The sequence below is a fragment of the Gorilla gorilla genome, chromosome 1 (assembly GCF_029281585.2).
Source record: "Gorilla gorilla gorilla isolate KB3781 chromosome 1, NHGRI_mGorGor1-v2.1_pri, whole genome shotgun sequence".
In the NCBI taxonomy this organism is placed as follows: domain Eukaryota; kingdom Metazoa; phylum Chordata; class Mammalia; order Primates; family Hominidae; genus Gorilla; species Gorilla gorilla.
This window is the reverse complement of record NC_073224.2, coordinates 95,986,330-96,000,846: the sequence shown is the minus strand read 5'-3', so window position 1 is coordinate 96,000,846 and position 14,517 is coordinate 95,986,330. Positions and strand designations below refer to the sequence as shown.

Sequence of the window (14,517 nt, the reverse complement as noted above, 5' to 3'; positions counted from 1 at the left end):
GGGCAGGGACTCATGGCTGTGTCCATGTTTACCAAACCTTGGGATCCTGTGGAAGGAGGGACTTGTCCCTCAGCTCTCATTCTTGGACCACTGATAAGGAAGGTGTTGGAGAACCAGAGGCACCATCCCCACTGCACTAAGGCAGCTCCCACCCTGTGTGTGAGATGGGAAGCCAGGGGGTATCCCCTCTCCTCAAGGGTTGAGGGTAAAACTGAAAAGCTCTCATGTGGTCACTAGGGCTCATCTGCTGTTGGTCTGTTACAGGGAAAGACCCCAGTTTCTCAGAAGGAAGAGAGCTCAGCCACAATCTACTGCTCCATATGGAAACCTCAGGTGGTGAGAACTACATTCTCTGTATCCCAAAGCCCACAGAGTGAGGAACTATTCTTTAGATCCTTTGAACTGAAAATCCGAGATTCCCATGGCTAAGGATCTCAAATTCTACCCACTATGCACCCCTCAGATACATTCCATGGTCAACACAGATGCGTAAACAAATATTCCTGACATCTGTGTGACCAAAGGCTGAACATTTCTAATTGATTTAATAATATCTTATGTTGGTTATTTTTAACACTGACCCGAATGACAGCTTATACACTCAAACAAGGTAGGGTCTTTATAGTTTTTTAAATCTATCTCTAACCCTAATCCTAATCTACCTAAATGACAACTTCTCAAAACCATTGAAAATTAGCTAACAATTTAACAACAAGAATTTTCGGAAAATACACCACCACCTACAGTACGTTAGTTTTATTCTAGTGTTTAAAAAAATCCCAGCCGGGCGCGGTGGCTCATACCTGTAATCCCAGCACTTTGGGAGGCCAAGGCGGGTGGATCACAAAGTCAGGAGATGGAGACCATCCTGGCTAACACGGTGAAACTCCGTCTCTACTAAAAATACAAAAAAATTAGCCAGGCGTGGTGGCAGGCGCCTGTAGTTCCAACTACTCAGAGACTGAGGCAGGAGAATGGCGTGAACCCAGGAGGCAGAGCTTGCAGTGAGCCAAGATCGTGCCACTGCACTCCAGCCTGGGCAACAGAACAAGACTCCATCTCAAAAAAAAAAAAAAAAAAAAAAAAAAAATTCCCAGCCTGGGCAACATGGTGAAACCCTGTCTTTATAAAAAGTTCAAAAAAAATTACCCAGGCCTGTGGTGGTACACACCTGTAGTCCCAGCTACTTAGGACACTTAAGTGGGAGGACCGCTTGAGCCGGGGAGTTCAAGGCTGCAGTGAGCCAAGATCATGCCACTGAAATCTAGCCTGGGTGACAGAGTGAGACCATGTCTTAAAAAAAAAAAAAAAATCCCTTACAGGTAGAATTTATCATTAAATAATCATAATGATAATAATAACTGACTTGCTTTTATATGAAGTTTTGCAGATACAATACCTTGATACACATTCTTCTTTGATCTTTGTAATACTTCTAGAAAAGTGTTGTCATCCACATTTTATAGCTGAAGAAACAGATTCAAGGAAGTTAATTTTGCCTAAGGTTCCAGTATTAAGAACCATGAGGTGTTTTAAGATCATCCTGAGTAATCTTAAATAATTCACCTTGATCTGACTGTCCACTTCATTTTCACTTTCCTGAAAACATCGTGTCCATTCATACTTTTGCTTTCAAATCTCCCCCAAATTCCCTCCCTATAGCATATTCAAAAAAATATTTTTTTAAAAACTCTCGGCTGGGCATGGTGGCTCATGCCTGTAATCCCAGCACTTTGGGAGGCCGAGGCAGGTGGATCACCTGAGGTCAGGAGTTCAAGACCAGCCTGGCCAACATGGTAAAACCCCATCTCTACTAAAAATATTAAAATTACCTGAGTGTGGTGGCAGGCACCTGTAATCCCAGCTACTCAGGAGGCTGAGGCAGGAGAATTGCTTGAACCCAGGAGGTGGAGGTTGCAGTGAGCAGAGATCACACCATTGCACTCCAGCCTGGGCAACAAGAGCAAAACTCCATCTCAAAAAAAAAAAGACTACAGTTGACCCTTGAACAATTCAGGGGTTTAGCAGTGCCAACCCCACCCCACTCCATGCAATCAAAAATCATTCTATAACTTTGACTCTCCAGAACTTAACTACTAACAGCCTACTGTTGACCAGAAGCCTTACCAAAAACATAAACATTCGATTAACACATATTTTGCATGTTATGTGTATTATATACTGTATTCTTACAATAAAGTAAGCTAGAGAAAAGAAATTATTAAGAAAATCATAAGGAAGATAAAATATGTATACTATTCATTAAGTGGAATTGGATCATTGTAAAGGTCTTCATCCTCACCTTCACATTGAGTAGGCTGAGGAGGAAGAGGAAGGGTTGGTCTTGTTCTCTCAAGAATGGTAGAGGTAAAAGAGGTAGAGGAGGTAAAGGGGAGGCAGGAGAGGCAGGCACACTCGGTGTGATGTTTATTGAAAAAAAATCCGCATGTAAGTGGCCATGCAGTTCAAACATATGTTGCACTTATGCCTGGTGTTCCATTATTGGAACACTAAGCATGTAGGAGTTATTTATATTCTACTGCTCAAGATCATCACCAAGGTCTGATTTTTCACTCATGCACAAATTCAAAAAATTGCAACCTCCTGCATAAATGGGTTAAGGTTACTTGACTACTTAATAAATTGTATGCACAGTTCCCAAGGGTTTTTCAGAAGCTGAAGGTGGGGGATATCACTGCACTGTGGTAAAGAGGAAACGCTTCATGAAAAAGGAATTTGGGTTGGGCCTTAAAAGATGGATAGAATTTGCTCAGTAAACACTTGTTGGGATGTGTGGTTTGGTTCAACCATCATCCATCTCATCCTGACTTCTAGACAGTAGTCTAATGCTTAGCCAGCTAGAGACTTTGCCTTGGAACCTAAGGCCAAATCTGTGCTGTTCACTGCATTCCCAGAGCTGCTTTCTACTCCGGCCTGGCCCTTTGTGTTTGGGTCAATACCGGTCAAACTTAAAGTCAGTCCCTGCTCTGAGTTTCAGAATGACCACCACATGTCTGGTCAGTCCTGCAAGGCACCCACACTACCCTGGAGACTGAGACCCCTGAAACCACCTCACTTACAGTGTAAGTTGAAATCATTGCATTTCCTGAGTCAAACTCTTGACAACTATATCTTTTGTCTTCAGAATTGTCAGGACCAGGAATTCTGGTTTTGGATCTCTGAAGGCCATTATTGCCTACTTGATCTGGAAATTCTCAAACCTACTTTAGTTCTTATTTCTGATATACCTCTCTGTACAACATCTCAAAGGTTTATGCTATCCCCAAGCTGTTGCTGGTACCCAACCTCCCGCTCCTCTGGGTCAGCGCAGAGCTTACCTGCTCTTTAGAGCCTTCCCTGAACACTCTCAGACGGGGAAGCCTAAGAACCCTTGGGAACAGCTTGGGGACTAATGCTCTGGACCATTACTTTGGAACTTAACCTCTGCCATCTAAATTATCTTCATATAAATGTTCGTTTTGTTTCTCCAGCTAGGGCAGAGATTGGAATCATTTGACAGTAGCTTCTTGAGGGCAAGCCCCTTCATTGTCATTTTTTTATCCCCTGGATTTGCTGCACTAAACTGTCTTGTGTTGGCCTTGCAGAGAGTCCAGCCCACAGCCTTTCCTATTAGGAGCCTCCGTAAATGCCTGGCATCAGGCTGGTTGATTGCGCCATCCCTGGGCCAGCACATATGACTCTACTTCTGTAGGATGGACCAGTCATAGCCTGGCCTTGCCTTCCTCTTTCATCAGCCTCACTCTTCCAAGGCTTTATTAACCATATTCTTTTGTGGATTTTTGGCTCACAGGTGGTGCCACCACCACAACAGAATGATCTTGAAATTCCTGAAAGTCCTACCTATGAAAATTTCACCTGAAAGGAAAAGCAGCTGCTGCCTCTCTCCTGGGACCGTGGGGTTGGAAAGTCAGCTGGACCTCATGGGACCTGGGGCTCGCAGACCGAAGCACCTCAGAATTTCCTTCAGTGCCTCAGAGATGCCTGGATGTGGCCCCTCCCCCTCCTTCTCACCCTCAAGGCCTCCCAAACCCATTAATAGTTCAGACACAGGCTCCTTCTTGGAGCCTATGGGCTTCAGATGTCTTTGCCCCATTTGTCACCTCGCACACTTATAGCGTTTCCTCCTCGAAATTCTACAAAGACTGGTCAAATGTTGCTGAGGGGCCTGGACCAGCTGTCCTTTACACCACCTTCTCAACACTGCTGAAAAGAACCCAAGAGAATTGTCACACATGACACAAGATGTACGTAATATCATGCTCACTGCAGTGTTATTTAAAATAAAAGGCAGGAAATAACCTAAATGTCCATTCATTCAGTGAGAATCCAGTTACATATATGATTATATACCCATGCAACAGCAAACCCTGCCGCTTGGAAAGCAAGCAAGGACTAATAGGTGCTAATATGGAATGGGCTCTAAGATACATTATGGAGTGGAAAAAACAAAGTTCAGGACCATGTGCATTGTATGCTACCAGTTGGATTAAAAAAAAAAAAAATGTATGTTGGCCAGGCACGGTGGTTCATGCCTATAACTCCAGCACTTTGGGAGGCCAAGGTGGGCAGATCAGTTGAGGTCAGGAGTTCAAGACCAGCCTGGTCAACATAGTGAAACCCCGTCTCTAATAAAAATACAAAAAAACAATTAGCTGGGCATGGTGGTGTGTGCCTGTAATCTCGGCTACTTGGGAGGCTGAGGCAGGAGAATCACTCGAACCCAGGAGGCGGAAGTTGCAGTGAGCCACTGCATTCCACCCTTAGCAACACAGCGAGAGTTCATCTCAAGGAAAAAAAAAAGAAGAAAGGAAGGAGAAAGAGAGAAAGAAAGAGAGAAAGGAAAGAAAGGAAAGAAAGGAAAGGAAAGAAAGAAAGAAAGGAAAGAAAGAAAGAAAAAAGAAAGAAAGAAAGAAAGAAAAGAAAGAAAGAAAAAAGAAAGAAAGAAAGAAAGAAAAAGAAAAGAAAAAAATGTAAGTCTACATGCTTACATAGGCATAGAAAAGCTATGGAAAGAAATACAAAAAACATTAGTGGCTGCCTCTGGGGAGGAACTGGGAATCTCAAGTTGGGAAAGAGACATTTTTTACTGCACAATTTTTTGTACTGCTGGATTTTTTTTAAACTGTATGTGTGTATTACTCTTTTGCTGTTTTGTAAAGGTGCTTAAAATGCCTGTTTCAAATAAGTCTCCCATATTTACCCGAAAGAACTTCCCTCCTTATTGTCCAGTCTGGACACAGAATACCCACAGTATCTCTCCCCAAGACTGTGGCCACAGCCCTCTCCTCTGCCTGTAAGATGCACTATACTTGATTTATATTCATGATACTCTAGTGTACATTTCTGTTACCATCACCTTGCAGCCCATCTAGGTCCTTTAATTGTGTGCTGCCTCTGTCATGCTCTCCTGCACATGAGCCTGAACTCAGTATGGCTTCTGTCACCTGCAGTGGGTACTCCCAGGAGTTCAGGCAGTGCTTCATACACAGCAGGAGCTTAATTACTGCTTGTTCATTGACTGGCTTGTTGCATGGATAATTATCTTTGTGAGGCATTGTCACGGAAGCTCAACAATCAGACACATAACATGATGATGTTGTACATCTTTCTTTCTAGAATACAGCATCCTCAAAAGCCCTGACCCCATAGGGTCTCTTCTGCTCCTTAAATAAATCTGGCCAGTTCAAGATCTATGCAGGACACATGAAAGGCCAGCAGCAGTCAATGGTCAGAGTCCCTGGTGTTCATCTGGACTGTTTCTGAACCCCATCATTTCCTGCTGCCTCTATTCACTAAACTCCTTGACTCTGCAACTCAACTCCCAGTACCTGCCTTGGACCCCCAGGCTCTTTCTGAATATATTTCCCTGGTTTTTAAGCTTCTCACTTGCTTTAAGATGTGGTCTGTTCACACTTCTCTCCAGGAGGAAACCAGCCTGGCCAGCAGCACAGTCTCAGGGGAAAGGGATCCTGCAGGATGTGACCAAGTGCGTGCCTTGGCTCTCCTTCACAAGATGGAATAGCCCCTAGTGTCTAGTTCTCTGCTGTCCCAGTGTGAACAGGGCTGAAGGACACTGCCAGCTCACCAGGAAGTCAGACCCTCTACAGCAGTATTCAAACAGACATGTGTTTGTTGATGGCCCACAAGTGCCCTTCGGCTGCTATAGAGAATAAAAATGCAGGGTATGGAGAGGATACATAAATTTAATTCAGGCAAGGAATTCAGACTGCATCTGCATGATATCACAGTTTTATATGAAACTCCTATATTAGATACAGGGTAGGAAAATTGAAGAACCAGGCTTTGTGCAGTATCACCTGTTGGGGTCTCTGAGTAAGTCCTCTCCCAGTTCACCCTTGTTGCTTTCCTGGGCTCAGCCAGAGTCACAGCCCTGCTCCCCACAGCCTTGTTGAAATGTCTGGCCTGACGACTCAGGGAACCCAGCATAGTGTCTAGATTCCAACTGCCTCATTCTCAGCCCTCAGCTGCCTGAGCCCTCCCTTCAATGTGCATCCTGGGGAACACTCATCAGGACTCAGAACTTAAATAGAACATGGTTTCTGAGAGGCCTCTTCCTCTGGGAAGCCACTTCTATGAAGAAGCCAAATGGATTTCTAACAATGTGTCTTCATAAATCAAACATCATACCATGGACAAAGCTGGTCTCAACACCCAGTTATCAGGTCAGCATGTGCTCTGGGTGATTTTTCTACTCAGAGATGGGCTTGCTTTGCACCATCTACTCTCCCTTCAGCCCACTCGCCCTGGTGGCCAACTGGCCAGAGGTAAAGGTGTAAGATGCAGGGAGAAAGTTTTTTCTCTGCAATTGAGTAAAGCCCAGGCCCTGGCCCCCACCCACGTGCAGAACCTGCCAGCCAGTTCACAGCCAGACAGTCCAGGCTTTCAGAGGAGGGCTGTTTCTTCTTCCCCTGAGTCACCATTATCATTCCTTCCTCCTGCTTTGGAAGATGGGCCTGGGCCGGGGAGAGTCTAGAAATGCAGTCAACCCAGATAGGGGAGAAAAGGAAACAAGTGACAGCTTGAAAATCAGGTGGAGGGAATCTCGATGCTAATAACATCACTTACATAACACTTTCTAGATTACAAACACTTGGAATGTGGCCTTTTGTGAACAACCTAACCCCTCCACCCATTCATGTCTGATCTGTAAATTGGAAGACATTATTTAACAGCCTTGCTCTTATCATGGTTGTTAGACATCATTTTCAAAACAAAATGTAGAACAAGAACAAATTTCCATATCCTCTCCAGACTAGGAACTGTTCTTTAGAGACTCCTGTGCCGTCATCCACTGTGCCAATTCCCAAAGCAGATGCTGATGTGCAAGAAAGGTGAGAATTGCTGCAGCAACTAGGAATAAACATCAAAGTTCTCCAGCTCTTTGCGGCTCAATCGAGCAGGGTTCTGGGCTTTAGGTTGACTCTTTCCAATCTGCAAAAGAAAAGGAGAAACTTCAGACCCTTCCGCTGGGAAGTCCTTATCACAATCCTGTGAGGTATGACTTGCCATCCCCATTTTACAGATTTAAAAAATGAAGCTCAGAGTGACAAAACAAATTACTCAGGATCCACGACTAGTGTGAAGTGCAGGAGGGACTTGAATCTAGTTCTTCTGGCTCCAATTCCAGTACTCTCTTAACCACATATGCTTTTTCATGACCTCACAAGCTGCCTGGGTCTACCCAGTGCCCTCTATGACCCTGGGATGTCCAGTTGGCTTTAATGTTGGGTGATAGCTGAAGTGCCAGGAACTCCAGCAGGCAGCCACCCATCCCTCCCTTCTGACCAATGGCAGCATCTTTATTGGACCACAGGTGGGGATGCTCAGGTGTAGTATGTGGCTAATGGGTAGTGGGGGAGATTGGGGGATGCTCTCCATGCCTTAATTTCTCTGAGTATAAATGGAAAGTATAATTATACCTATCTTGTAGCATTCTGTGAGGACTAAATAAAATAATCCATGTGAAGACACTGGCAGGCTACCTTATCCATAATAAACCCCCAAGAAATGTTGAGTCCCTCCTTTCCAGTCCCTAAATGCTCTGATGGGAATCAATTCAACCACCAGGCTCAGTGGTCATCTCCGAATAGTGTTGACCCCTGCAGAAGATTAAGCTCACCTATGTCCTGGAATGGCTCCCAGAGACTTGCTAATTTTAGAAAATCATTTAGAGTCCTTTATCTTCCCCTCTCTGACCCCTCCTCCAAACACTCTTGGAAAGGAGAGATGTCCAGTTTGTGGCCCATAGCCTGGGAACTAGCTCGGGGATGGCCCTAATTTAGAACCCAAGCTGCCCAGTAAGTATCATATCTAAACATGCAATATGATCTTGGGTCAGACCCTCACTCTCCTTGGGCTTCAGTGTCTTCATCTCTAAAACAAAGACTTGCATTAGAAGATCTCTAAATTCCCTACAATTCTGAGACTGTGTGAATGACCTTTTCCTAAGTGTACCCTTTCATGGCTAGATTTCAGGGCTATGCGACAGACAGTAAACCCATTGAGGAGTTCCAGAATCTTACCACTTCATAGATAGTGCTATTGAAGGAAGGGCTGTGGTTCCTCTTCCTGGATCCAGACTAGAAATTCAGAAGGTAAAGAATGCTTAACTTCGAGATAAGTGCTCTCCCACTCCTAAGTGATGTGAGAGGTCCCAAAAGAGACTCAGGGCCCAGAAAAATTCTGAGGCACTCTCAGCCAGAAAATGAATAGAATCTGTCACCCTAGGAGCAAAACAATGGTGTTTACGGTCTCCAGGGAAGACACAATATATACAGTATTTGCCTATAATATGATATTTCTGAACCAAAATCAGAATTTACTGTTCCATACACACATACACCTAAAACCCATACACATATATGTGTGTGTGTGTGTATATATATACACACACATATATATATACACACACATTCCCAGAGCACACACACATACACATACACACATATCCCTCAGGCAATCCTAATGCAAATACTGCCCCAAACCATGTATCTCTTCAACGCATGGCATACACACACCCTTAATGTAAATAATCCAGGCATATAAATAATTGCCAACCCAAGGACACTAGAATTCAGAGGCACGTTCAGTAGCATATAGAGTTTACATACACCAAAGCATGTGAACATGGTGCCTGTGAACATCTATATGGCCTTATATTGTAGCATATAATTAAAAACAAATCTGTCTCACAATGGGATCCAACTAGGTTGAATGGCTTGTTGGAAGGAGGTTGAATGAACAGTCTTGAAAATCTGTCCTAAACCCCTTCAGGCCTGTGGTCCCTGACCTGCATGGACTTCCACAGTTGTGTGGACTCCCAAATTCCCATACTACCATGTTAAGGCTTTCTGGCTTCACACTGTGGCTCCAGCCTTGGGAACACCACTCTTCCCATCCCCTTCCATACAAGAGAAAAACAATGACCATGTGTACCAGGATATCCAACTCTGTTTCCAAGTACACAAGAGAGCTATGAACTCAGCTTGGAGAAAGATTTCAGTGCAAAAGGATGGGTTGCCTCAGTCCAGAGGCCTCCACCAGCAGGTGACTGACTGGCCAGGACCTTTTTCTGGTCTCTGAAGGTCAAGATTGTGTCTCTCTAGATCCAGTCTACTCCTCCAGCTCCAGGCAATATGCCTTGCCTTGCAAACCCCTCCAGTATCTCTCACCATAGCCTCAGCTGACCTACTAAGTACCCCGTAGTCTCTCTGTGCAAAGCACCTCCTTTCTGTCTCTGATTGTCCTTTACCTCCCACAGAAACTCCCAAAAACTCATCTAATCTACTGTTCTCTTAGTCTAGAAGCTGTTATTTTTCTCCAGACAGAACCAGTAAGGCATTTCTCATTGGCCCATTGACATTTAAATACAGTCATTTAACAGAAGCTACTCAGATACACACAGTAAAGAACAACTTGCCAGGATGTGCACACACACTCTCACTGCAAACACATGCAAAATACACATCTACATCAACAACACCCCACCACCACCACAGGAAGAGGCTCACCTTCCTGGAAGGTTGAATTAATGAATATAATGTATATGCAGGTTCTTGTGACGTGGGAGCAGAAGACTAATGAGAAGAGAAATAAAATCATTTCAGAAGCACAGATCCAGCACAGTCCTACAAAGGTTATCTCTTCCATTTCTCCTCCTCAACCCTGCCCAGATGGAAGCTTCAAGTGTTAGTGAAAAGAGCCCTGGACTAGCCAGGAGTTCAGACAACCTGAGTGCTAGTCTCGCTCTGTCATTAATGAAAGCTTCTATTTGTTGAGCATTTATCTTATACATGTATTCTCCTCTAACTGTTTTTTTGTTTGTTTGTTTTTGAGACAGAGTTTCGCTCTATTGCCTGGGCTGGAGTGCAATGTCTCGATCTCGGCTCACTGCAATCTCTGCCTCCTGGGTTCAAGCAATTCTCCTGCCTCAGCCTCCTGAGTAGCTGGGATTACAGGTGCCTGCCATCATGCCCAGCTAATTTTTGTATTTTTAGAGACAGGGTTTCACCATGTGGGCCAGGCTGGTCTCAAACCCCTGACCTCGTGATCCGCCCGCCTCGGCCTCCCAGAATGTTGGGATTACAGGCGTGAGCCACCGCGCCTGGCCTCTTCTCTAACTCTTTTAACACTCCTATAAAATAAGAATGATCATAATTTGCCCCATGCCACAAATGAGGCTCCAAAAGGATAAATAGCCCAAGTCAGGCAGTGCGTACACAGTAGAAGCAGAATTCAAACCCAAGACTCTCCAGGGCTCTTTCCTCAACACCTCAATGCCTCCCTTTGGCAACTTGCCTTCCTTCCCTGGAACCAGGTGTCCTCTAAATCAGGTAACCATTCTCCTTTTAAGATGCTCCAGAGGAGGACTGTCATTCTCACCCAACACCATAGTTTGAGGGGAGCTCTTTCTTGCACTGATAGAAATTCCTCTCATTGGAGTTCAATGTGGCTGAAACTAGAGAACCGGCAGATATCAACCGCTCTTATAATCAGATTTTCTTTGCCCCACAGCTCAGCCACCAAACTGAAGATGGTGCTCATTTTTTTTTCTTTTTTTAAAGCCATTTTTATCAGAAAGTCTTTTATTACTGGCCACCAGGAGGCAGTGTTTCCCTTGGGAGAGATGTCCCAGCCTGGGTTATCAATGTCATTTTAGCCATCAATATTAAAGGATGCTTCTCCAGTTTATGAGTGAATTTCTGTAATCCCAGAATATAAGAGGTGGAGTATGAAGAGGTGCAATGGAGACTCAGAAACCCTTTGGCTCAGCTCTGCCACTACCTAGCTATGTAGCCTTGAGATATCAGTTGACCTGAGTCTCGGTTTCCTCATTGTGATATGGAATGTAGACCACATCTAAAGTATTAGAACTATTTTCATGAGGCTGTTGTGTGAGATTTAGTAAGAAAATATGGCTGGGTGCAGTGGTACACACCTGCAGACCTAGCTACCCAGGAGGCTGAGGTGGGAGGATCACTTGAGGCTGGGAATTCAAGGCTTCAGTAAGCTATGATTCCACCATTGCACTCAGCCTGGTAGACAGAATGAGATCCTGTCTCATAACGGGTATACCAAAAATCTCACAAATCACCACTAAAGAACTTACTCATGACACCAAATGCCACCTGTTCCCAAAAAAACCTATGGAAATAAAAAATAAATAAAGAGACCCTGTCTCTAAACAATAAAATTGTTTTAAAAGAAAAGAAAATGGACATTATTGCTAAGTCATAATAAGATAAAAGAGATCAATGCAGATTCATTCTTTCCTGAAAACGAATATAATAGGGAATAGGGATAAAAAGTGCAAGGGCCCCAAGTATTAGAAGCAGCAGCAGGGCAAGAAAGCAGAAGTTGAGTCCCCTAACCAGGTTTCTGCTCCTATAGACTTTATCTGGGCCAGACCTTCTGCCAGACACGGAAGAAGAAGGAATGTCCACAGCAGGCTTCCCAGCTGTGTTAAGATGCTCTAGTATCACATGGATCTTTTCAAATAATGTGTTAATGCAACTGAAGCCAAGCTATCTTCTGGATTCTAGAAGCACCAAGATCTTATTCTGCCATTCAATGGTGTGAGTTTCAGGGGGGCATTAGGAAACCCCAGAGATAGGTATGGAATGGACTAGAGAAACTGGAGAGGTACCTGGGACTGTATCATAGAGTAGATGGTGCTCCCCGCTCCAGGAAAAGTCTGCTCCTGCTCCTGCACAAGAAATGGAGATGGGGTAACATGAGCGACAGTTGGGTCTGTCCAGATTTAGATTGAGTGGGGAAAAACAGCACAAAGAAGAGGGCTTTTCAGGAGACTGGGAGGGAGGTGGCAGGACTGGGGAGAGTCATTGATCCTCCCAAGATGGGAAGAGACTGGAAGAAGAGCAGTTTGGAGTGGAACCATTAGTATCAGGAGCAAGGAACCACCTCGGTGTGAGGGGTTCCAGCAACCCTGCTCAAAGAGAATGCTGTCACTTTCTTTCCTTTAGTAACTTAGAAACCCTTCCTTGCAGAGCTCTGAGTAGGGCTGTTATCTGAGCCTTACCTCAGAGCACTGAAATTCAGAAAGTTTAAACATTTCAAAGACCAAACACAGTTAAGCCCTCTCTAGATCATCTTTGAGGCCACCTTGCCCTTGACCTCAAGTCAACGCCCTGGGCAGCTATAGTGCTGGGTGCAGCCCTGAACCCAAGGGCCAAAGCAGGAAGCAGAGCTTCCTGCTTCCCTTTTCTTGTTCCTACCCCTTAGGAAATCAGTGGTGGAGGTATTTCATGCTGCTGGCCACTGAAAGCATATTGCCAGTTTGGGTTCTAATGGGAGCCAGTGGAGGCAGCAGGGTTCATTAGGCAAGGTGCAAGCAAAATTCCTGGAAGCAAGAAGAAGCTAAGAGAAGCAGAGAACTGTCAGCTGTCCTTAGAGGCTGGGGAGTCATGGGCATCTGACAATGTCAATAACTTCATTTGTGTTTTAAAATACTGCAGGAGTTTGTTGCTTTTCTCTCCCATCCAGACTCGTGTGAAGTGTTTCTAGAAAGATTAGAGCTGGGTCTCAAAGTGAGACCACACGAAACTTGAGATTTAGGCCTTCAAATTGGAGCCCTGAGACAATAGGGAGAGGCCAGAGAGGGCTGAGGCCAGGCAGGGAGGAGCTCTTGAGTCGGAAGAAGTAAGCTAATAGGCCTGAATCCCAAAGAGGTTTCCTTTGCTCTAAGTTGTTTTTCCTCCTGTGGTCTCCTAATCTCAAGTCATCTTCTTTTTGGAAAAATAGATTATTTTTAGCAAGCACCCGGGCATCACTGGCTGTGGGTAGATTCACATGCTCTCAGGAATTTGTACCAGAGTCTGGTAGCAGTGAGAGAAACAAAGTCCCCTTTTATTTTTCACATTCCAATAGCCACTGCTTTATTTTTCACATTCCCATAGCCACTGCTGGGGCAAAAATAAATAAATAAATAAAGATAAAAATAAAAAAACAGGCATGGGGAGCTGCTCTAACAGCCTCTGAACCCAGAGGCATCTGGGAGAGGATGCTTGCCTGCTCTGCGAGGCTGCACAGGGCCTCACGTATGTGGCCAGCGCGGAAGAGCCCCACCACATGTGCTTCCTGCGTGCTGCTGGGTCTCCACAGCGAAGCGCCAGGGGGCAGTGGAAAGAAGGGACTTCCGCCCCACTTCACCCACCCTGCCCCACTTCCTGCCAGCAGTTTGGTAGGCTCCATCAGAGCTTTTCCCCTGGGCCTGTCACCACATCTGCCCTAAGCAAGACACAGCAGTAGGGGCATCTGCAGGCCCTCTGCAATTTCCTCCTCTTCTAATTCTTGGATGACAGGCAGAGTTGGCCACTACCTGCTGCAAAGAGCAGGCGAGAGGCTCCTGGAGGAGCCCACTCAGGCTGGTGGGCTTTGTGCCAGGCTGGTTACTCTCTCTAGTACCTCAGCCACACTCAGGCCTCTTCTTCCAAAAGGCTGTGAATGCAGCCTATTGAGCCAGCTACAAAACTATTATGCTTTGGCTGGTCACACTTCCCAGCCTGTGTCACCATTAAGGGACTCATGAATGTAAGCCCTGACTCATTAGGAAAAAGAATTTGTGGTCAGACAACAAATACCACAGCAGCACTCTGCCTCTGTCATTGATTTCTGTTGTGCTCCATCCCTTCTCAGCAGGTGCAATTCTGCACCAAGATGCCCCTTCAGCCTCCCTTTCATCTCCTCTGCTCCTTTTGTTTCCTCTTTTCCTCCATCACCAGAACTAGGAAGCAGGTGCAGAAAAGATAGATGGGGAAGGGCTGAGGGTCACATCAAAAGGACAGTCGTTCAGTCCTTTTTGTCCCTCTGCTCTGAATAACCATCATTGAAAGAGCATTTTCCAAGCCAGTTGAGAGAGACCCCAGCCTCCGGGATGACATACTTGATTTCTCCTGGTTTTCAGATCCTTGACATCTTCGTAAATTGTCAAAAATTCCTTGGGACTGGTCTCTGAGG

General features: G+C 45.1%; 2 protein-coding genes across 4 annotated transcripts in view; one reads left to right on the top strand and one right to left on the bottom strand.

Moving 5' to 3' along the window:
• Positions 1 to 4,372, top strand: part of LY9 (lymphocyte antigen 9) — a 32,189-nt gene extending 27,817 nt beyond the window's left edge. For all 3 annotated transcript variants that reach the window (XM_004027726.5, XM_004027728.5, XM_004027727.5), the window contains 2 exons: positions 265 to 333; positions 3,812 to 4,372. In XM_004027726.5, coding sequence (XP_004027775.4) covers positions 265 to 333; positions 3,812 to 3,880 — 138 coding nt within the window. In that variant the 3' untranslated portion in view covers positions 3,881 to 4,372. The remainder of the gene's footprint in view (positions 1 to 264; positions 334 to 3,811) is intronic.
• A 1,834-nt stretch (positions 4,373 to 6,206) lies between these two features.
• CD244 (CD244 molecule) overlaps positions 6,207 to 14,517 on the bottom strand; it is a 32,732-nt gene continuing 24,421 nt past the window's right edge. The window contains exons 5-9 of the mRNA XM_019036710.4: positions 14,444 to 14,511; positions 12,188 to 12,247; positions 10,053 to 10,118; positions 8,565 to 8,621; positions 6,207 to 7,473 (exon numbers count right to left, since the gene is read on the bottom strand). Coding sequence (XP_018892255.1) covers positions 7,393 to 7,473; positions 8,565 to 8,621; positions 10,053 to 10,118; positions 12,188 to 12,247; positions 14,444 to 14,511 — 332 coding nt within the window. The 3' untranslated portion in view covers positions 6,207 to 7,392. The remainder of the gene's footprint in view (positions 7,474 to 8,564; positions 8,622 to 10,052; positions 10,119 to 12,187; positions 12,248 to 14,443; positions 14,512 to 14,517) is intronic.